Source organism: Synchiropus splendidus, chromosome 13, assembly GCF_027744825.2.
Source record: "Synchiropus splendidus isolate RoL2022-P1 chromosome 13, RoL_Sspl_1.0, whole genome shotgun sequence".
In the NCBI taxonomy this organism is placed as follows: domain Eukaryota; kingdom Metazoa; phylum Chordata; class Actinopteri; order Syngnathiformes; family Callionymidae; genus Synchiropus; species Synchiropus splendidus.
The window spans coordinates 6,315,856-6,340,687 of NC_071346.1; the positions used below are offsets into that span (position 1 = coordinate 6,315,856).

The 24,832-nt window shown below is 42.0% G+C and overlaps 1 protein-coding gene across 2 annotated transcripts in view; it reads left to right on the forward strand.

The window, feature by feature from the left end:
- Positions 1-417: 417 nt before the first annotated feature.
- Positions 418-24,832, forward strand: part of slc22a23 (solute carrier family 22 member 23) — a 37,752-nt gene continuing 13,337 nt past the window's right edge. The window contains exons 1-4 of one of the 2 annotated variants that reach the window (XM_053882348.1): positions 418-463; positions 943-1,004; positions 17,439-17,542; positions 17,623-17,777. In XM_053882348.1, coding sequence (XP_053738323.1) covers positions 17,663-17,777 — 115 coding nt within the window. In that variant the 5' untranslated portion in view covers positions 418-463; positions 943-1,004; positions 17,439-17,542; positions 17,623-17,662. Of the gene's footprint in view, positions 464-942; positions 1,005-6,181; positions 6,902-17,438; positions 17,543-17,622; positions 17,778-24,832 lie in introns of those variants that run through there. The other variant, XM_053882347.1, reaches the window with a different exon arrangement.

The following is a 24,832-nucleotide window of genomic DNA, read 5'->3' on the forward strand; positions in this document are numbered from 1 at the left end:
AACCCTAATAAATCAGCCGCTCGGTGTGTCATGACTAACGGATACTTCCATCCACACCCTGGACCGTTTACTCACCTATTTTTTGACTTGTTGCCAGGCGATGAATGAGTAGCGCGTACAGTATACTCGTATTATAAGTTTATCTTTCACATTTTATACACACAAACAACATTTCAGCATGTTCACATAGGAATACAATTGTTTATGTATAGCAACAAGCGAGTGAATGTTTATCAAGCAGCATCTCGGCTTTGTTGTGATACAATCTGGCTGTTCAGTCTCATTTCAATGGAGCACAGCAAATGCTTGCGTTGTTGACAGCACTTTCTCTGTTGTCATGGTTACATCAGTATGTTCTACTATAACATTTGGCTCAAACATTCTTCCTCTCCTCTCAGGCGAGACCCAAGCTGATGGCCTAACTCGACACTATTTCACAATCGACATTTACGCCAAGTACAAGGTAATTATTCACTTTCAATTGAAATATTTTTTCTACTCATTTCAGGCGAAAATAGCCCAAAAATGCTTTTAACGTCACGACCTGATTGACACTTGTAAAATCTGAAGTGCCCTTTCTCACTTGAGCTACATATTTTACTTCTCCCGAAGTGTCGTGCGGCAGCCCATTTGTCACCACGCACTTGGCTGCACTCACACACACAGAGATGGGCGTGTTTGACATTTGAAAAGAGTGAAAGGGAGTGAGACGTAGACAGCTCAGGAAGGGTCTTACATTCCTAGCCCCAGTGTTTATAAGCACTTCTGGACACAGTTTGACATTACGACTTCATTACAGTTGACCGTGCTATCTAACAAGCACCATTCCGAGTAACCCTATCTTTCCTCTGTCACTGAACTCCCAGGCTCTGGGAACGTGTAATTATTTTACTCTGGAACCGATGACACAACTCATCTGTTGCAACCACCTTTTCTTGACAGGCCAGTCTCACTGACACACCTAACCTGAGGATACGCCCAACATTTTTGCCTTTTAACCTCAGGTGGGTTTTCCCTTTTCTTTAATTTATTTTGCCAATACAAACAACAGACTGCAAGACTGAGCATGACCACAATTCCAGAAACTCACGGTTGGATCCCACGCCCTCACAACTAGCGCCGGGAGCATTGAACCACTTGATGAAAGCGATAAAAAGCAGACTGTTTTATGTCACATTTACGATCATCAAACACAGAATATCAACGATTTAATTTCCAAAATAAACCACCCTGTTGGTACATATTTAATGATTATTCAGAGGGCAAAGCTTTATTTTGGTTTTCACATAGGCCTCCTGCACGCTGTCAAAGTCTACTGGTAAATATTTAACATATATTGCTTGGCTAAGTACACTAACCACCTGAGGATTGGGCGGTCGATACATTTGGGGGAGGAGGGAACTTGCTGCTGCAGGAGAAAACAGCTCACTGTCTGCACTGTGAAATGAATCAGCCCAGTCACGTATGTTTATTGAAAGTGAGTCATGATAACAAAAACAAAAAGCAGTTGGCAGACATTTGAAGACATTCGTCAATCCCAGACACCTGTGATGACATCGCCAATGTCATGTACAAATAAAGTGACAGCAGGTCTGTTGACTTGCATCACTGAGAGTGTCTCGCCGCCGTTTCCAGCGTCCGTGCTGGTGGTTGGTCGATCAAACCTGCAATCACTTCAGTAATATTTATTTTGGTGATGTTGAGTGTTTTTGAAGTGACAAGTGGTAATATGTGCATTTCAATATTTAATTATGTTTCTGGATTATGTTTATGTTTGTTTTTGCAATTAATCATGAATAAATTTAAAAGAGGAGAGATAAAAAAAAGTACTTAAAATAAAGGTTGCCAACCAAAATAAAGTCCGTAAAATTATGCTTTTACACATGTGATCATACTCAGTTTACAAGGTCAACATTAAAGTTTTCACTTTAATGTTGTGAACCATATTTTAAAATTAAAATGTAATATTTTCTGATCTTGAATTATCAAGAATTTAAATGCCATCTGATAAAAAAGGTTTCAGTCATGGTTTGATTGCGTTTGAACCACGGTGAACAGCAGGTGACACACCCATGCTTTATCGCTCCAAAACGCCTCTGTGTGTGTAACCAGTTCATGACAGACGCAACTTCACTCTCATTCACACACAAATCTGGGCTGACTCACCCAGACGTGGAGGGGTGTGTCCCCTGGACACACCTGAAGCAGTTGCTAGGCAGGAAAACATGCAGATTTGAATGATAACAACGGTGTAAAAAAGTGTTACAGTGTAACAGATGAAAAGCTTCTGTTGCAAAGCAACCCATGTGATGTCTTATTGTTCACTTCAATGTATATAGGATAATGTACATGTACGATGTGTGGGATAAAAAATAACCATCATAAATTTAGAAACATTTGTGTAACGTGACTATAAAAAATCAATACAAAAAATCCCAACAACAAACCCATATCTGGAGAGATTAAAAAAAAGCACGAGGTCATTTTTTGGTGTCATCGTTTATGTAGAAAATTACTCACCTGCAGGTGTCGCAAGTGTGCAGCAAAAGTCCTTGATATTGTTAGCGTGATTGACAAAGAAAAATAGTTATATGTTTTGAGGGGTTTATACCAGACAGATTTTGATCGATTTGAAGCTTCATACACCACTTCTCTGGGAAACCTTCTAAAATTGAATAAAATCCGGACTAAAACCTGTAATGTAAGTAAATGTAACAGTGGCCTGGATGCGTTAGCACTTTGCGGTCTGCAGGGGGGAGTATTGCACAGCTCACCGCTGAATTGAAAGCTGTGGGAATTTGTAGTCACATGGCCAGATAAATATAGTTCACAAGTCAGTAGGTGTGATTCGAACCTCGCCACATTTCATTTTATCATATTAGTTTTATGTGGAATTTGTTCCGAGGGAAATAGTAATGTGGAAATTTTCAGTCGATATGAATCAAAAGTTGTGTTTCTCAAAGGATAGAATAAATATTTATTTGTGAACAATGATGTTTTCCCACACAGTGTTTTTGTTTAAGCTTGTTAGGGTTCAAGTTGACCTGGATGGGAAATTGCGAAAGCTTATATGTTTTTCAAGTACAGTTATGTATTGTTTTAGACATTTATTCATTTATTGGCCATTTAAAAAATTGTTTCATTGGACAGTTGGCTTGTGGTGAAGCTCATAGGTGTCAGGTGTCAGTTGAAATGGTTTGGACTACAATGGTAGCTGGGTTCTCGACCACAATCCGTTCCAGACGGCCGTTCGAGAAGCAAATTGTTCGAAATCTGAATCGATGTTTCCCATTACAATGAATGGAAAAAGCAATGATGCGTTCCAAGCCTTAAAATAGTCTTTTGTAGGAGTGAATGTAGAGTGTCTGCTGCAGGTGGCTGTTCCTCTATGTGTGTGGCCGCTGCATGTGGGAGGGGTTGCCGAGTGAGTGAGGTCTCTCCAGAAGTGAAGAGGTGCCCGGTGCGTGTCCAGCTCTGAATGTGCGCTTCTGTGCAGTTTGGCTGTGACAAAGTCATAAACCAAGTCACGCTCTGTCCCAGACTCGCCTCATCCCTGTCCCAGCTCCAGCCCACAACAGGACATCAAACCCTGGAGGAGAGGTGTGGAGAGCGAGCACCTCCCCTGTGACACTCTACCACGGTCCAGTGTGGAGACAGGAAAGGTTTTACAACTCAATATGAAGAAAAAACAGTCAGTAAATGGAGCTAACGGGACACGTCTGCATACAGAGGCTGCGTTATACACAAATAACAAAGTTGTGGCGCACGTTGTGTTTTTGCCAGCTTCTTTCGGGGGCGTTCGAGTTCTGGATTTTCGTTCAAAATTCGAAGCAAAAAAATCTTGAAATTTTTGTTCAAACTCCGATTTGTTCGAAGTCCGGGACGTTCGAAAACCAAGGCACCACTGTACTAAGGATTTGATCAGCTAGGGAGGAGACCACAAGGCGAGGCCAGGTGGAGAGAATGTATTTTCACTCTGGCATGGGAACATCTTGGAGAAAGGGATGTTTTAAACATTATGGTAATTTGTTGCCATCAAAATGCGTTGATTGTACCAGAACAATTTTACATTTCATGATTATGAACGTAATTTTAATAGTTCATCACATACAGTGGTGTCAAATCTGGTCGTACATTATTTGCATTGAGAGATGACACAAAGTATATGAAATAGAATTAAGAATACTAACATCGATGGTTCACATTTTATGATAAATAAAAGTTTGCTGTGCAGATAAATTATAGTTGTGCGTCCCAGACAGTTGTGAGGTCAGTAATGTAAGAGTTGCCAAAATGTGACATTCGAACAAGAAACTAAAGATTTGTCTCTGGACTCCAGATGCCTTTAATGCTCCATAAAAGTTACAATATTTGTTAATCTAAATTGATTTTATGCTTCAGATTGATCTGTGATCATGATAATCTTAGAATTTAAAAGAGGTTTCACCTCATGAGACGATTGGATGCTTACGTTTCTGATCTCACACTTTTCATTCTTGAAGAACCGTAATATCCTGACGTCCTGAATGCACCACTGGCAAGCATGACCAAAGTCCTTAATAAAGATGTCCATTGTAATATTGTAAAAATCTAGTGACAAAGTGGTCACTGACAATAAGGAAGTTATGCCATGGAGATTCTTTCTTTTACTATCTCCAGACTTCTTGAGTATTATGGTTATCACAGACGAAGAGAGCCTTGTCACAATTTCATACCGTATCATTTAGATTCCCCTCCCCCCCAAATTCTTGCTCCAGCTACTGAGTCATTACTACCTATAAAACATATCCCTACCACAAAATTAATAATTGCCACAGTGTGTCAATTGAAATTGACACAATGATATTCACATGTTGAATTTGCCAATATATACCTTACATTATAGCTTATTTGAAAATGCAGCCTGTTTTCTGGATCATGTAATGTACGTTTGTGTTGCTTTAAGTGCAGCATTCGTGTAGGTTCTTTTCTGGTCAAAGCAAGTGCGGACCACTCCCCTATCTGTGCGTCAGGATAAGGCCAGGCATCCAAACAGTATATTGATATAATCATGTATACTGGCGAGACATAAACATGAACGTTTCCCCACTTTTAGCTGGTGCCATTTGAGACAATTAAATGTCGTGAATCTATGGAGCAATAAAAAATATTTGAATATGGAATTAAAATCTTAATTCTAAACATGGAGTTGAATCCTAAAATTTACATTTATATACTCACAGTTATGACCCTAAGGGGGAGGTCCTCCAACATCTGGGAGTCTCAGAGCAGTGCTGCTCTCGCTGCACATGAAGAGAAGCCAGTTTAAGTGGTCCAGCTTTTTTAGAACGCCTCTGTGGTAAGGTGCTCAAAGCATGTACTGGGAGGAGGACCTGGGGCAGACCCAGGACTCACTGACTATACTTGCTATTCCAGAGGACGTGGAAAAAGTTTGCAGGGCAAGGAAAGTCTGGGCTTCTTTGCAGCAGTAGCTGCCCCTGTGACCCAACCTATATAGATAGATGGATGGATATATATTGAGAGCCATTTCATTTGACATCTAATATTAAGATTTAGGCTGAAGATTTAGTAGTACTCTGTTTTAAAAAAATGCCTTAATTTTTTTTTCCACCCCATATATCTTTGTGGCCTTTGTACGTTCTCCATCTGCTCATGTCGGTTTTCAGCATGGTCTCTCATTGAGTTTTAGTTGTCACATAGTGTTTGTTTGAGTGACAACCGCTCATATATGACCTGATGTAGTGACCTCCAGGGGGGCAACCTGCCTCACACCCCAAGTAGCTGGGATGGACTTCCTGTAACCTCTGAAGCGTAGGATTGCAAGGTTGCTCAAGTACTAAATTTTTTTATATCCCCACAATATATCTATTAAAATGACTGAAATGCAACCAGTATTTTTTTTACAACTAGATCAAATCTACCTTGTTTATTAGAAAATGATTACATTTTTAAGTAATTACTTCTTAATTCTCATAAAGAAGGCTTCTATTTTCCACTATTACTAAATCTCGTTATAAATCATTGAGTGGAAAATCGGATTTTGATTTAGGCAAATAGGCTTCTCCGTCACCGAGTGGCAGCCTATGCGCGCACAGGTGGCCATGTTGGGTCGGCGTCAACAACAATACGCCGCCTCGACGCTGCGTTTTATGGGCAGGTGTGTTACCTGCGCCCCCCCCCCCGCTCCTCCGCCTCCTCCCAGGGAGACACTTCCTGGGACTCGGTTGGCTCGACTCCTCGCCGGCGACGAGCACGATGAGTTAGAGAGCAGCGTTTCCCTCGTCACTGCAGTCCGACGGAGGGAAGCGCTTCCTGATCGTAGAGAGGTGCGTCTTATTTCCACTCCATTGATTGAGTGCACACGGCTTTCACCGCCGGAGCTGGGGCACTGACGCATTGTGGAGTCGACAGGGGGGAGCACTGCAACCCCTCCTTCTCCACACAACATCTATCGGCGGAGACGGAGATGGCCGTGGTGCAGCGAGACAGCGAGGACCATCCACCGGAGAACGGCTTCGTGGCGGCGGACACCGCGACACCCGGGCTGCTGACGCGCATCGACGGATCCGTCCTGCCGTTTCTCGGGGGATTCGGGAAGTACCAGAAACAGCTGATCGTGCTGACATGGATCCCGGCGTTATTCATCGGATTCAGCCAGTACTCGGACAATTTCCTCCTCGCCCAGCCCAACAACACATGTATCCAGCCGCTGGCCAATTTCACCAATGTGACTTGGAGTCATGCGTCTTTGTCGGGGAGCCCGAGGAACGGCAGCCGCGGCCGGCCGGTTTATGCCAATGGAAGTTACGGCGCCCACAATGACTCCGCGGACATGCAGTGCAGGTGCAACGAGTGGACGTTCGAGCTGCACACGGGGCTGGTGCAAAACGTGGTCACTAAGGTAAGATCATCCGAGGGTGGGCATCAGCCCGCCGTCCACACCCCTCCCCAAACGGCGTGTGCTCCCATCTGACAGCTCACTGTGACAGAGCCTCATTAATGGATTTTTGCCTCCTAAATATCAATTATTCATCCATTCTGGAACTAAATTTATAGTGTGCCCCCTTCCACCATCATCCTCTCCCTGGAAAATACATGCATTATGTATTATAGCCGCTCAAACACACTCTTATTTATCATGCCTTCCACCTTATGAACAATGGAACTTAACACTGTCTTGCTGATAATATCGGTAGGTTTGACTCGAGCTCTTGTGAAGTTTAACCTTAAATATCAAGCCCACTTTTGAGGCTGATGTGATGATCATTTTTTGCATTTTTTAATCTTAATGAATCAAACTGTTCTCTGATTTGAAAGTAACTTAAAGGAAGATATTATCGGCACAAGAGTGGCCAATAATGCTTTCCTCATAAAAAGCAATTGTTTACAACAACAACCCCCAAATCTTTCTTTTAAGTTGCATTAAAACGCATACAAAAAGTGTGATTAATCGTGAGTTAAATCTGCTATAGTGCGATTAATGGCGATTCAAAAATGTAATATATCGACAGCCTATGCATTAGTACAAGATATAAAGGGCCAAACTCCACTTCGGGGCCACAGTGATTGCCCAAAGTGAGGTGTTGCCTTTTGGCTCCACCAGCTCAAGAGCTAGCAATATTTGTGTGGCCTGATGCACAGAATAGATATGGTCACTTTGATTTGGAGTAAAGGTCATCAGAGTTCTCTGTTAAATAGCGCAACTCCATCCCTGGCCAAACATCACCCGCCCATCACGGCCCTAACCAAACACGGGGGAGAAATCGACGCATTCTGTAAACTTTCAATCTTTAAACCATACTTTTACGTCTTTACCTTTTTATGGCTGTGAATTCCCACTAAAAACCTCCAGACCTTGAGGTGATTGTTGAGATCAGAAACTGGAGGATGCAAAGTTGTCAGCTATAGTACTTGAGAACTCTGAGCCTAGATGGTCACTTCACAATTCTATATTTCTGGTATTCTATTATCATTTGACTCCCTTTATTTATTTATTTATTTATTTATTTTAATCAATGCATTCCTCTTACATCTTAGCTTGTCCTGATGTGGCGTTAAGCTAGCTGTGGCTTGTTTAAGTCTTACACCTGTAGACAGGGTGTGCAAGAATACAGTGTATATCATTCAATTTTTTTATTATATTTATCTACTGTATATAGATAAACAAATGTAGATAAAGACAATTCATTATGGATAGAGTCCATGTTGTGGCTAAAATTATTTGCCGTAGTCTAATACAAAACACAAAAAACACTGGCTGATAGGCAGCAAAATTAAAAGGGCTTTTATTGACTCATGAAAGATTGTGTTTGCCTCTCACAATCAAAGCTTGATGTGACGCCAGCGCGGTTGGAAAGATTGTGACGCGGGAGATGCCAGCAGCCCATCTGCTAATCAGTGATGTGATCCAAATTTAAATACAGCAAACTGTGGCTTTTGTATTGAGGGAGGAAAAGTGAGTCTTGATTCAATCCTTCTCGACGTTTGAGTGATTAATGGGTGGAGTCACTTGATAAAACAAAAAAAGGCTCCTGACCTGCGGCTGAGTGGATAGAAATGGGATTAGGGATTGTGGGTGGCTCATGGTTATGATGGGAAAACAGCTGAATTCTCACGGTTAGACAGTGAAGCACACACGACTGAAGTTAGGTTAAGTGGATATACTTTGGACCAAGTTCCTTTTTTTGTCTCTGAAAAGCTCTTTCCGACCTGTACTTCCCTGTTCGACTTGTTCTTCAGTCACTACATAGGAAATTCAGCTTCATTGACAGATTGATCAACGTGGTATGAGATCTTGATAAACAAAGAAGTGAGTTTTGTGTGGAGGAGTTTCGTCTTTAAGCCTTCTCCAACGGAGCCACATTTTTGCCCTCACCCGTCGAGTTTTGGGTAGTGACCCAAAGAACTAGATGCAACACAGTCGGCTGGACTCTCGCTTTGAGATAGGGTGCGAAGCTTGTTCATCGGGGTGAGGTTCGAAGTGGAGCTGCTCATCTTCCACATATCTTGACTGGAAGCATTGAGTGTTGCATTATAGGTTGAATCGGATGCTGCCGCTTCAGGACAGATCTTGACAACAAACGCACTATTGAACCCCATACGTTTCAAAACAACACCATTGAAGTATTTTTGTTTCACTATTTTCAATACAGTCAGACGAGTCGCATGTTCGTCAACTTGTACACGTCATGTGCGACAAGTTGACTTGTCATTAAGATAGTCCTGACTAGTTGACTGTCAATATGGTTGAAATTTAACACATAACTAGCACTAATGGCTATTTACGACACGATACTCATGTGAGCCTGTGTGTTCATCAACCTGTACACATCATATGCTGTCGAGTTGACTTATTGTTTAGGTCGTTGGGGACCAGTAGTTGGAAACCTAGAAAGGAAACTGAAATTTTCATTCATTTACAGTGGACGTCGTCAAAAAATATGCACACGTAGTTTTGGCAAAAGTGGCTCTTATCCTTCTTCTTGGACATGTAAGTGAATATTAGTTGGATTTTCTAAATATGTTGTTGTATTGGCCCGTTGTCAGAACTGGTAACTTGGCTGTAGTTGACCATGAAAGTGAATCTGTATCAACGGGTCATCTCTCATTTGGCATTGAAATGTAAGGTATTCAAAAATAGAGTGGCAGATTTTTTTTTTTTCGGGGACCTAAAAATTTGACACAGTCACAAATGTTATCATGAAATATTTCTTTTGTGTACTGATATATATATGTATATATATATATATATATATATATATATATATATATATATAGACAGTGTGTTCAACATTGAACCAATAAAATGAATAAACCATCACGTCATCTATAAAAGTTATTTCTGTAGATATGCTGTTGCTTTTATGTACCAAGAATGTTGTATTGACACAAGTATCGCTGCATCACTGACAGGCCTGGACAGTTGGGGAGAGTGTAAAGCTTTGTTCACCTTTCTCTATGATCCATGCTGACTACATTCTGACAAGGTCACCGCCAGGGAATTGAATCAAGGGCACACAAACAAATCCCAAAATGGAGACGCAGTTGAAGTAGAATTGATCCCTGCACTTCTGGTGCACTTTGTTTGTATTGACAAGCTGCTGACAAAACCCTTGTTTCCCCCTCAAACTCCACACAAATAGGGATGTGTGACTGTATTTCAGGAAGTGATGACTCGGCATTTCTCTCATTGGAATGCATAGCACAACTTCACATGACTAGTTTAGCCCCACAGCCTGGTCTCCGGGAAGGCGAGCGGCAACTAATGAAATGCAGCGACACGCTGAAGCCACGTGACTGTCATCGCTGTTGAATGTTGAGAGCAACATGAACAGCCTCCGGTTTCCCTCCGTGTTCTCAGAGCTACTGTAACGCCGCACATCAGCACCCCAGAAACGAGGCTTTGATAAATGTGTCATAGGTGGAGGTGTTGTCAATGAAGGGACCCAAAGTGGTTAATGTGAAGGCTGGGTCTAATTGAGTCTAAGCTCTCCTCAGGGTGCATCTTAATTAGACCGAGCTGCAGAAATGAGACTGTATCATTACTCAGGCAGTCTCTCGGTAACCTTCTTTCACTTCGCTGTCAGGCGCTCAGGCCGCCCGAAACACAGGCATTCACTTATATGAACAGAGCCGTTTCCTCAGCTTATTGTCCAGAGTTGCCCTTTCACACAATTAGCGGACAAAAGCAGAATGTCAGGTGCGACACATCCTCACCCTGACTGAGCATGGAAGTGATTATTGTATTGCATGTAAGAGACAAAGCCTTATACCTAGCTAGCCCAGCCTCCAGTATGTTTCTATCCTGAGCGGGCTTTTAGGTCGGGGGTGTCTGGGCGTCTGCTAAACGTGAAAAAATGGATCTCGACTGTAGCTTGGTCGCCATACACCAGCATAATCTGGCGGCCGAGCTACGCCAATTTTTTCACGTTTTGCAGACGCCCAGACGCCCTCCTAGCTAAAATCCTCATCCTGAATTTGTATTACGGCCATGTATTTCTTCAGTCAGCTTGAAATACAGTCACTCACAAGTCCAGAGTCATAGTGCTCTTTTTTTTTATTGTGCCAGCTTTTTACGAATTTATCAATGTACACAGAGACATGCAGTGCTGCCCACACTTTTTGCCTCAACCTTTTCACACAGCAGTTAGTGCCTCGGCCTCCCACCACTTTCCCCTGGCCACCACACATTCCTGCAGCGTTTTCAAGACAATATCATGGCCCCTTTAATTCCTTACTTTCCAGGGTGCTTTCACCATCCTCTCCGTTTTCTTTCTTCACATCAGCTGGACGGTTGTACAGCGTATGATATGTAGACAATCTTCAACGCTTGATTTGAGTTCAGTAATTTCCGGACGGTGAGTTGCTCGGAACGCTGTTGCTTAAACAATGATGTGGCTAATATATGGATTTACCACCAAGATATTTACCCTTATCTCAGACCAATGAAACTACCCTTGTTTTACTTCCATTAAAGCGCTGAATGTGGTTGTAGGAGGTGCTACTTGTCAGCAACTTTTGTGCATCTGGCTCCATCAAAGGTTTAGGTTGTGCTGAGTTGGTGTAAAGTGATTACTACTTATTGTTCCAAGGTTTGTCCTTTCTTTGTTTGGAATAAAGGCGTGACGTTTCCAAGTCCACTTGCCACCCTCTGGTAAGGAGCACCAGGTTGAGGGACACATTTTGATGCAGCCGGTGGGATAAATGTATGACAATGATGCAATGTAAAGGCGCATGGGCTGGTACAGCCAGACCCACTATCATCTCGCTGGAGGCTGCACACCCACAGATCTGAAAGACGATAGTGCGCATGAACACCCATGCAGGCCTCACTGCACTGTGTCCCTTCACTCTGTTTACCCAGCTGGTTGGCTTCTTCCACAGATCCGGGATCAGTGCAGGACACTTTGAAAACGGCGTCAGCTGCGAAGCAATGACCCTGATGTAGAAAGCCTGAAAGCACACAATGAACGCCACTCACAGTGTCAGCTGGAAGGAAAGACACTGGTGTGAGCAGAAGATAAAACTCTGAGCGCCCTTGTGCTGTACAGGCTGCATTCTGATAAGTGTTGTGTAGTGACAGGGAGGGGCGTGGGAGCTTATCGTTCTCTTTAGGTGGCTGTAATGGAATGTACGAGTGTGTGGCTCATCCGCCAGACTATTCCAGTTTTCATCAGATCAGGCAGAGGTTTGGAGCGTACCAAAAAAATAAATAAATAAATAAATAATGCTGAAAAGTGGGACAGTGATGATAATTATTTCATTCACTGAACTGTAATAAACAAAGAAAGCCTAAAGACTATTGACTTGTAAGCTTCAATGGATCCAGATTACAAGTCGATACAGTCTTTCCTCATGTTTGCAGCACTATAGATGGCAGGCGGCAGAGCAACAGGTTTTCATCTGGGAAATATGGCTTCATTTCCCGTTCATGCAGCACGAGACACAGTGGTTCATTTCCACTTGGTAGCTTTATTTAATCCAGAATGACAAATGGAGTTTTATATTTAGCAAGACGAAGATTAGGGTCATGGTTAAGGACGGTCCGCTTTGGTCGCCTCAGTGTTGTTTTTCCCGCTGCCAAGTTACATCTCCTTGCGTCTCCGTAAGTTGCCTCTCCTCCTCATTCCCTCCATAGCCACTTCTGACCCTGAACAATTCTGCCGCAGGATGCCACTCCAGTATTTCTGCACTTTTATTTATCTTTCAACCCTTCTCATTGTTTCTTTTGGCATTTTCCATCAGGGGATGCAACAACAACCAATCTTGATCATCCTTTTCGGTCACATCTCTCCTCTCTACTTCCTCCTCTGTTGCACCCATAAACCTCATTGGTTGTCTTCCTCTTCTCTTTTACCTGGTACCTCCATCACTCGTTGTCCTCTCCACCTCATGTGTCCGAACCGTCTGGCCTCCCGAACTTCATCGCCAAACTTCCATCCCTCTGATATATTGATTTCTATTCTTGTGCTTCCTCATCACTCCTTGTGACAACTCTGTGTCTCTTCCATGTCTCACCCTGCTTCCTTTGTGTCATCAGTCTCTCATGCACCGTGAAGTTCTTACTACTGTCCCAAATGCTCCAACTTGTTTTTTGTTTGTTTTTTACTGTACCTGAATTATTGTTTTCAAGCAAAACCAGCTTACAAATATTATGTTTCCATATCTTTTTTTACTTGTGATTTCTGGAGTTTCACCTGGTCAATGCGTTTTAGTTTTTTGGGTGAAGCAGTGTATCATTAGTACTTGGTAGCAGACTGATATTCTGCGTGACGCTCTGTTGCTAGGCAGTAACTATGCAGCACTCTCTCGACAGGCTCCTTCCACACATCATTTTTTCGCCCAGCATCTCCGCGCCTCATTATTAAGCCTTTTCATTTTCGTACCCGCTGCTGATGTTCATATTTTACACTTCTTATTTCATCCTCACCCACAATGCCTGCACTTTGCGATTCCCTCCCCCCCCCCCCCCCCAGCTCCTCGCCTGATCCCCCGTTGCTCCCCCCTCCACCTTCAAATCTGTAGTTCATCGAGTGCAGAAATGTGCAGCTGTAGTCAAGTGCGTCCTCAAGTGAGCTAATGAGACTCGGCGGTGTCGGCCGATCATTGCGGTCTTGTCATTTGAGAGTGGTCAGCAGACATCCCTTAGGTTTTAGACTGATCTGCTTCGCTTAATATGTCTGGAAGGAGGGAATCAATTGGAGCTAACTTGAGTAATCACATCTGACGGAGGTTTCTTTGGCAACTTTTATTTAATACTTAAATGAGGAAGTGACTATCGATCATGTCAATAAAACGCATTCTGCAATTGGTCATTTAATGTGCTTTCTCAGTGCGGTCCATTTGATCATCTCAATAGCAAGAGTTGACAAAAGCCCAATGGACTGTCCAAGCATTCTTTTTTTATTCTGTCACACATGTAAGCTGAGGTTTTTGTGAAGTGTATTAAGCACTATGTGTTTTTGTTTTTCATTCATTTGCGTTTAAAGTTGTAATGATTCTATACTGTTCAGTAGTATTTAGTTGATTTAGTTGAAAAAAGAAAAAAATAATCGGCCAAAAATGTTATCGGCCAAACAAATGGCCATCGGTAGTTTGGAAAAAAAATATGGAAAATGAAAGCATGATTCGATTAGTTTTATTATGTCATGTTCAAAACATTCAATATTAAAACAACGAATGAATACCGACAACAACAACAATGTTGCTCCAACTGAAAGAAGAATCAGTGTTTATGCTGACATCCTTCATGTTATTGAGTTGACATGACAGAATATTGAGTGACTAATACAGGCACATGATCATTTGACTCAGGTGTTGACTGAATGACGGATGGTTGGGATCCAAGGTAGTTCCACTTATGTTCTCATCAGCGTGTATTTCCAATGTTGCCAAAGTGCTTTTGGACCTTGTTAATAATGCATGCTCTTTAAATAAAGCCATAATTCGAAGCCTGATCTTTTATTATAGCTCTTTCAACATCTGTGATGAGTCAAATCTGCCGTGTCAGAATTTGGAAATGTGCTGATACATGCTCGGCCAGTCGTCCTCCTCAGCGTGCGGTCATGTAAAGTGTGACCACATGCTTCAGGGTCACACTGGTTTGTCACAATAGTGAAGGAGGTTCTTTTATTTTTTTAAGTGATTGCGTAACAGGAAGTAGTCGGCCTAGCGTAGGACTTTTTCTCTGCTGACATCGATACTGAAATCATGAATGAGCGGCATTCCAGGATCATGTGATGACTGGGTGGCTCTGGGTAATCCTTGAGCGTTCCATTCTGAGCAGGTCACTGTGCCGGAGGTTATCAGAGGTTAAAGCCCCACTGAAGGAAATATGGCGTGAATTTAAGTCTTTGTGAGCATGTGTTTAATATTGTAGGCTCTGACTGTGTAGGCAGTCGGGTCATCACAATGCGAAAATTGCAACTTCTATATCAATATCCAGGAAGATACTCGATGTCATTTTTCATCCCTCAGTGATTTAAAATCATAATAATTCAAACTTCAAAAATCAATCGAATACAGTAACATAGCCTAAGAAAGAAATAAAATCAACAACAACTAGCTTTAGTAAAGTAGCGTTAGTAAACTTTCATACAGTAAGGAAAACGGGATCCATCAATCCATTGCTCACCATGAAGGCCATTGAGTCCCTGTCTGTGTATTTTCCCTATCTAGTTATTTGACAGTAGTATCAATACTTTCGGAGAACGTTTTATATAAATCAGCAAGCCATTGTTGTGCTAATGCATACCTTCAATCATTCTTTGTTTGCATACCTCCTTTAAGACTATTACAATAATTTGAGTCAACATTTAACTCCGAAAGAACAGAGATAAAGGGATACATTTATTATTATTATGTATTGTAAATCATAATTGGACAGTATAATGTATACACTACACACTGTATTCACCACAAAGCAACATTAAAAATAACAGTCCTTTTTGGTTTTCAGTTGCCACTGATTTTATTGCGTTCACCTGGTAGTAAAGAAAGACAAATATTAGCTTTGTAATTGACGTAAGTCCTGTTTGGTTGCTGGTGAATGTCATGTGACTGGTTTTACCCATGTTAGGTGGTGTCATGTTCAGCCTTGTTTTTCTTCGTAGGCCAGACATTCACGTTCCAGAATGTCATCCTAAAATCTATTTCTGCGCACAAGTGCTTGCCAAATGATGTAACTAATGAATACTGATCGACCGTAGCCAACACAACATGTGTGGATATTCAGTCTAAAGTTCACTCGTCGCTTGCTCCAGTGATTAAGCCGCCATGTTCACATGTTCATGAAGAGTCGAGCTTGTAATGCCTCTTCATGTGTCGCATGTTTGTTTGTGTTCTGTGCGCGGCTACTGTGTTGACATTATTGCTCAAGTCAAATATCCCTGCTGGAAGACAAATTTATTCTAATCTTAAATTGATAAGTGGCAAGGAATTTTATTTGCGTCACCGTTGTTGTACCTATAAAGTAGTGTAGTGTAGTATGACGCATGTTGTCACATAATGTCTGGGAAACATGCAGGGAAGTCTCTGAACAAACAAAGGTGGAATCACCCGACGAGACCAAACATATTTACAGTCTTATAGTTCAGAAAAATGCTGCATTGTTTGCTGCTAAATATCTAGTCACTGGGTCCCCTGCTGCATACCAACGCTCAGCTGCATTAACAGTTTTCCCAGTGAGCGCCCAGTGACCAGGAGGCGAACTCGCAGCCTGCTGTTTCAAAATATGCCCTTATCATATTTCAATGTTGCTTGTTTGGTGTGGTAATAAAGCTTCATGAACGGGACACAGGTCGCATGTGATTCTGCTGCCCGTCGGAGGAAATGGTATCGTGTTCTTATGTAGGAATGATGCTGAAATGCAGAGGTGTCTGTCTGCTCTGTAGCATTGAAGGGTTGTGTGATATATGGACTTTTGATCTGCTGTCATGGGGAGGCCTTGTTGAAACCAAGTCCAAAGTTCATCTTTCATGCTAGGAGCTGTACAGCAAGGTGTTAGATTAAACACACATGAAAAGTGTTCCATCTTCAGTTGAATTGAAAAATGCATTTCATTTATACAACTAAAAAATGAGAAGTTGGCCAAGCTTCACGATCCACATCTTTCATTGTGAAGTAAAAGAACTTGTATGGTGCTGAAAAAAAAGTAGTCGACTGAAGTACTTAAAGCAACAAAAAGTGTTTTCCCAGACACAATACAACGCTTGACCTCGCCAACATAACTATCCCCTCATGTTCAGTTTGCCACGTACAACCTTTCCAGATGTTCAGTTACTGTCTGAAGGGACTTTCTGGGCTCTCAAATCCGTGAGCTTCGTTGACAGCTTCACTAACACAGTAGAAATGAGTCATATCAGCAAATATTAGAATAAACATTTGACCTTGGTAGCAGAGGTTTCTTAAAACTCGAGGCTTAAAATGCAGAGGTGCTGTATTTCACGTGTCGTTGGCATGTTTTCGAGTGTTTTGTGCCAATGAATGACCTCGCTTTTCTTAAGTTGGTCACATATGGGTCGCTGTGTTTGTCATGCCCTCTGGCTATGTTCGCTGCCTCTTCCTCGCTGCTACTGCTGTATCTTTCATTGCTCCTTTGTTTTGTGTTGCTCTGGTTTGTTCTGTGTTCCTTCATCGTCTGAACTTTACATCTATCAGCTTTATGAATGAGCAAATTGATGCCAGTGAGGAGGTTTAGATGAAATGCTTTTCAAATTCAGCCACTTTCTAAAGGCTCCAGTCGTAGATTAGTTTGCCTTTATTCTTCTCACAATGTGCCGCCTGGAAATAAATGTCAACTTCAAACACCTTTTTTTTCTTTTTGTTCCTGTCAGAATTTTAAATCATTGGAGTAGTTTATGCTTAAGTTGCTAACTTGTACTTTCACGCTGTTCTTTGGTCCGCTTGAGTCTTCAAGTTTTCTTACTTTGTCCCTACAGTGGAGTCTGGTGTGCAATTCGGCATGGAAAGTCCACATCGCCAAGTTCTCCCTCTTGGTGGGTTCCATTTTCGGGTACCTAGTGTTCGGCATCCTTGCAGACTGGTATGTAATTTCAATCCGTAATTTGAGCCCAGTATTCCCTCATCATTTTTTGGTTCTAAGCTTTTGATTCCTTTTTTCAGGTTTGGCCGCCACCCGGTGCTGATCATATCCGTGCTCTTCATGCTGGTGTTCGGACTGACCGTGGCCTTCTCTGTCAACGTCCCCATGTTCAGCACGCTGCGTTTCTTTGAAGGCTTCTGCTTAGCCGGCATCATCCTGTCTCTCTACGTCCTCCGTGAGTGTTTGAGTGTTTTTTTATATCTTTTATTTAGACTACCAAACACATCCTGGGGACATTTTGTGGCTCGGGTACCGTCAAATTGTCTACAAATGAGCCTCTACACTGATAATTTGGTGTGAAACAGCAAGTATTTGTCAGCAAGGATGAGTGAAGGCTGGAAGAGTGGATCGAAACCCAACGGTCTGTTACCAACATACTCCAGACCTATTTTTGATCAGCGCTTGCTGTAGTCTGAGTACAAACTGAGCCGCTCTCAGGCTTTTTGTTTTCAGCTCTAAAGCTCGAGCCGCAAAAAACACCTGCATTCCGTTTGGCGGTATTCACTTCGGGTAATAAGCGCCACTGCAAGAATTCATTTGAGTCAAACTGTGACCGAATCAGCTTCGTTCTGCTGCTGCTATCAAAACATCCGATTCAGTGGCAGGAGCATCCTTAATTGGATGGCTTCTGTCTGCTGTATGATATTAAGCTCCTTATTTAAATAATAAAACTAGAGATTAGAAAAACCTTAATGAGTTTGTGAAGATACAATTTGCCATTTCTGAGAGGCTTTTTGTCTTAACTTAGTGGGGTGCTGGCAGGATGATATTTTTGAATAAATATCAGGCATTTATAGCTAAATAGTTGTGTATCTGAACTCCTAAAATAGTTGCAAATGAATGTCAAGTTCACACATGAGCGTGAGCAGTAACCTTCTAACATATTGACCTAAATGTCATGAAACGAATGATTTCTCATTACATCAGCCTACTTACCCTGCGAGTGAACCTGTTCCATTAAATGCGGTCCAGTCAGAATAAAGGCTGTTTTACTGCTAATCTCGTAGCCAGTCGGCGACATCGCAGGATTATTTCCGATCGCGGGAGAAAGTCGCCAATATGCCGATGTAACGTCTCATTAAATGATCAGTTTTTGGTGAGCAGCAGCGGACGCTTTCATCAAGTGGAATATTTCTTGGAGCAAAATCAGAGCTGGGCTGCTCAAAAGCGTCTCTGGCTCCATTGTGGAAGGAGGCGTTAGTAGCAACAAGATGATGAAGCGAGAAGCCTTCCGTGTCCTTGGCTGTCTAATTTACAACCCATTGTGTTCCATGTACCTTATAAAAGCTTCTCCTAAAATAGCTTGCTAATCGTCTGGCACAAAAGACGAAGGGAAGATGAAGGTCGGCGGAACAAGGAAGTTATTAGAATTATATTAGAAGGTGTTAAACGATATCGACCTGTATTTTGTATTTATTATTCAGTTCAGTTTGTACCAAGGGACGTTCCCTTTTTGGGGCCGTGTTGTTTTGTGAGCGTGTCACTTTGCTATAATGTTCCACATTGGTGTTTTGATCAATGAAATCTGTGCTCCCCTGTTTGAAAAGTACTCAACACATTAAACACAAAAGGGTTCAGGAGGAGGCGAACTTTTTTGTATAGATTCTGTTGCCATACTGGCTCCCATATTTCTGATAAGGCCTGACCTCTGTCACATGATATTTACCCTGCAGCCTCTCCATATTGACAAAACTCTGTTCAAAAAAAGGCTCTGCTGCACTGAGTCAATCTTTTTCCACGGCAGGTTCCATTTAACATGCCGCGAAAATTCCATACGTTACGTGAAAGTCGGCATGCTGTAGCTCTGAAGCCGAGTTAGTCATATGACATTTGTGCGTGTAACCTTGCAGAACACATGACTGTCTTTGGTGGCTGGTTCTGTTTGACTCTGCTTGTGAAGGAAAGTCTGAGACAAATTCTCTGCTTTGTATGCGCTGAGCTCAGATGACATTATGCTCTTTTTTTGAAGGCTACAACCACAACACAGTATTAGCTTTCTCGAGGAGACGAGTTTACATTTTAAAATCCATCAATAATAGCTACACTTTTTAATGACACTTTATGCATTTTCTTCATTCATTCATTTGTTAATTCATTCAATATTAGATGGGTTTTTTTAATCTATTTAAATTGTAAATTTTGCATAGACTTATAGTAGCCTTTTATATTAGTATTATTATTATTATTATTATTATTGTTTTTGTAGCTTCACAAAACTAATTACTAATTTACTGATTCATTTTCAACCTAAGTTTATGCTGAATGACTGGAGCTGAACCATAAAAATCCCCTAAAAGTCCAGTGGCTGAGTGGAGTGTCTCCAGCTGATCTTGGATGTGACTAATGCACTGCCACCATTAGAAGGAGAAGTGAGACAGACCTGTCTGCCTCTCTCCACATTAACACCCACCTCAGGTGAGATTAAGGGAAATTAGACAAACATTTTCCAGAGTACTTCTACCATGCTGCTGCCCTCTTGGCCAGAGTGACCCGCACGCCTACAGCTGGCGGGTGTTTTCTGGCACTACTGTAGCTCTTGCTACACTGACTGTAAGACCGAAACACAGAGACTGAAGGAGGTGCAAAATGAGGATCTGAAATCGGTGACTAAGGAGTATAAAGCAGTGAATCATGGAATGGCAAATACCGACAAGCATGTATAATGATTTTTATCATCACAGACCAAAGATGCTGTTTTCTTCAGCAGCCCTCTTTATCTGTCTTGGTGCTAGTGTGTGTCTTTACTTCTTAAGTAACGGTGGCGTCTTGTTAGGATGCCGTCCTGGTTATATTTTCTGGGCATTCTTGTCTGTGAGAAGGCCCTGGGAGATCTAATCTTGATGACCTGGAAGTGGTTTGGGGTTAGGGAAGTCTGGGCTGCTTTGCCTCAGGACTTGAACTTTAGAAGATGGATTCAGCACAAATAAAAAAAGGAATTTACTGAAATGAGTATCTGCGACTGGAAGTCAGGGCCGTCTGGTGGACATTGTCTTTGGGGTGTAGCTTGATGTAGAACTGCTACAGTGAGGAGGCTGCTCATCGTCAGCTTAACTTGGGACTTGTTCTTTGATGAACAAGTCATGTTATTCTTGCTAAATAGCAGTTAGTACATGGATAAAATGTCTGTGTGAAAAATCGTGTAGTAATGACAGTGGCGTTTAAAAATTTGTGGAGGATCCTACCGAACGTTTAGGGTCAGCCTCTGGTCCTCTTAACAGTTTGTGGCTTCACATGCAACAATGAACAATAATCAAGTACCTCGAGAAGCCTCAGCTACAGATAATAAACTGCAATTTGAAAAACTTTTCCTTTTTTTTTTTTTTACATATTTTAAATGTCATTCAACAAGCTTTTGGTGCTCTTGAATTTATCATATGTCATAAATGTCAGTAAATGGATGTCAAATGGAACTCCAGAGGCCTGGACTAATATCGATACATATCACACAATAGAGCAGCAGCAGGTGCCAGGGTAGCTGTCAACACTGACTTTGGACTCAGTTCTGTATACAAAGTACATGTGCGTCTTGTCTTTCCAGGTGTAGGTCACCTTAGTGACAGGTATCAGCTCGATGGTCTGGCGCTGGGAAGAAAGAGAAAACGTGTTGAAAAAAACGCTAGAAACTGCTCACGAAGAAGCAAATCAATGGTGAAATTGAAGTGAAAAACCCACCTGATGTAGGATTCCAGTCGTCTCTGAGAAATTGTTCTTGTGTTTATCGACAAGGCGCCGGGAAGCTTCAAGCACAGAAGGGTCGGGGAAGCCAAGAACTGGGAAAACCAGCAGCAAGACAGAGCAAGTTCAAGTACAAACAGGAGTACTCTTCTCTTGTTGTGGAGAGAAATGTGTTATTTTGTGTTCACCATGGACTGTGTGTCTTTAAAGAGCTCTTTCCCAGACGTTTGGCTCAATCTTTCCAACTTAAGTCCAGTAGATTTTTCAACATCAACAACATCAGTGTTGTTGTTCCTAGAATGATTTAAGACTGACTGGACTCCCAACTTTTCTTATTTTTTTAAATGAATGAATCGATCGTCTTGCATCTTTAGTAGCCCAGGTTGAGCGCCTCACTCTACCGCAAGCTACATGTTGCACAAACCCAAAACGCAGCTTCACATCAACAACTTCAAACATGGTTGAATTCATCCCGTGTATGTGTTTTCATGTCAGGATGCTCTGGCCCAAAGCTTTTCTCCTCAAGTGTTTCTACCAATGCTATCTCGAGTGAACGCTGAAGAGGAACGCTGGCTGGCTTCAGTCTCTCCATTGTCCTTTACTTTCATTTCCAACGGTCTCTGCCGCGCCCACACATCTGAATTTCCCTGCATCAAAACGGATTAGACAGGTTCCCTTGGCAAAAATGGCTTTGGTTTAAGAGCAGCCTTTCCTAATGTATGGAGTAGCTAAACCTATAAACGATTGTTGTGCTGATCTTACACGGCTATAGAAAGTCTCCCGATGGAGTCCCTCTATTTACACTCCCAAGCCCTGACGTTGTATCACAAAGCACCAGATGGGTCACAGAGGACCATGAAGTGCCCAATAGCTCAGCGTCATGGTCCAGCTCATGCATTTTTCACAGTCAACACGCTCCGCCCCGCACCTAACCTTCTGTTGCCTCCAGCACAAACACGCTGGAGATGAATAGCTGATTCATGCTAGCTGGCCGCACTGCTGTTTATTTGTGATGAGCTTGTGGTGACTGGAATGGGGTTGTGGGGGCAGTGGGTGAGGTTCATTCGGCCAAAGGCTGTTGTTTTGAAATCATTTCTTGAATGGTTTTGGGACTGGCTCAATATAATCTTAGTACCTGCTGCCTGTGGTGGAGTGTCCAAGTGGGAGGAGGCCCAAGGCAGACCAGGGACATCACTGGAGAGCCACTATTTTTCTAACAATAAGCATTCTTGGGGTGACGGAAGACTGTGGCAACTTTCCGTTTATCGGCAGTAAACAAATGTTTTGTTTTTTCCCTGACAGACAGAATTACACTCTTTACACTCTGCACTCTTTTTAAATGTGAGCTCACGCCTAGATCAGAGGTTGCGAGTCTGTACGTGCTGAGGGTGTGAGTGTTGAGCAGTGGTGTCTGAATCAATGTGACTTAGTGGAAGGTACAGATTTAAATGGGGGGAAAATATCACATGATTGTCTAGGGTGATGCGTCATGAGCCAGCAACTTCTCTGTCTGTAACCTTTGACATGAAGCATTTGCAGAGCAGGGCTGGTAATAGAGAAGTGAGCTGGCGAAACACAGCCGTCATTGTGCCCATCAAACAGCAGAACTAGCTCAAGTGAAACTGGATGCTGCCCTTGTATCTTGTCCGCTCATTCCGAAACCCCTGCAAAGTTTATAGCTTGGTTTGTGTTTCTCTTTTGGCAACATATCTCTCTTTTCACCCAGCTATCTGTCCGACTATAATTATATTTTACTTGAATATCACTGGTATAAACACGTCTTATTTTATTCATCATTTAATGATTCCTTGTAACATTTCCAAGGGTTATTTTTTTCCCTCAAATAAAAATAATAATTACAAATAAATGTGACATACAAGTATTTTTTGCTACTAGCAATGTAAGGAAAATAAAAGCTTCAGTAAGTATATTATTTTACCCACAGTGCACCAAAATTGCACCAGGAAAGATGGCATTCCTTCTGTCTCCATCATGGCTGTTTAGTAAAATCATGCATATATTTCTTAATAATGCAATGTAAGTTAGAAATACAAAATTGCTCTGCACTCATTTCTAGATTATCATTTAGAAAGTGACCTCAATTATGAGTTAATTTTGATATTTGCAGCCGCTCCGCGCCACAATGGAAGCGTGTTTGCTCTTTTATGCAGGTTGGCATCAGGTTCCCGCTGCCGCGTTCATTATTTCTGCTTTCATTCAATGTTTTATTAAAAATGTCATGGTTTTGGAATTGCATTTTTCATTTGCATAATGACCGACGATGCTCGTCCCCATGTGAGCACAGAGTCTCGCAAACAGATGACAAAGCCGTTGCTCAGTAGGCGACGTTATTGTTCTTTTCTTGTGTAAATATAGAAGTGTTGCTCAGAGTTGCTCGGCGTTTGCTGTGTGACTGTTGTTTGCTTGTTTGTTTGTTGAGTCTAGTGAAGTATACGACACAAGGACTGGGTTATTTTTTACCATCTACATATGCGTCAATCATTTCTCTTGATCTGCCACTTTATCCTTGAGAGGTAAATACAAGAGTTACTGGATCTGCACTTCAAATCTGGGAATGGATTTGTGTACTCTTCACCAGCCCATCATTGTGTTTCGCACCTGCTGAAGAACTCATACAATCAGTGCCTTGTCTTTAAAAGACTATTGAGTTGATCAGGAGTTTCTGAGCTTCCTTCACGAGTGACATATTGAGCTGATGATACGTGGGATTTTTGGAAGTATGTGTTATAAAAACTGCTTTTGCAGAGTCGGCACTAGTGCTTTTATTTCCTGGTAGCTATAAATCTAAGCTTGGCGTGAACCTGTTTTTAAATAGCAATGAAGCATCATTTCACCGTGCAACATCAGATTTTGTTGCATAATAACCACAGTATCTGTGCCAGTACTCACCAGAAGAAATGACCAAAAATTGAATCAGTTTTGTGGGGCATCTGACAGGAAGAAGCGAAATGTCTCTGAAAGTAGTCGCAGTAAAATGTGTATTGGGTATTGGATGTTATGTTCATTATTTTAATATGGTTTTAATTATGTAAATATAAATAATCATGGCCAATAAGTGACCCTTGTTTTCCTGACAGATGTGTGCCATTTCCCCCTCATAAACAAGTAAACAATACCGAGTTGCATCCCCAACTCTCACGGATTACCTTGGCGTCTATGCTGCAGCACTGACTACGAGACTAGAAACCCCCTCTTTTACTTGCATCACCCCAGATAATACGTGTGTGACATAACCTAAGCTATCTCACGCCGCTGCTCCTGAGTGAAGTCCAGGCATTGACAAAATCATTAACAGAAACCTTTGCACTTTTCCTCCCCCGTTGAGTGTGGAAAGCATTAATAGCTTTATCATTTTTGTGGTCCTGCAGATGAATCTGTTAATCAGTTATTGCTCCACTCGTGTCAGCCGTTCATCACCATTTCCTTCTCCCGCAGAGCTTAAAAGCTAGTTTATTGTTCCGAGCGTTTCGTGAGTGGGAAGGAGACGGAGGGGGGGTTAGAATATACAAACCCACTCAGCCGCAAAAAAATGAT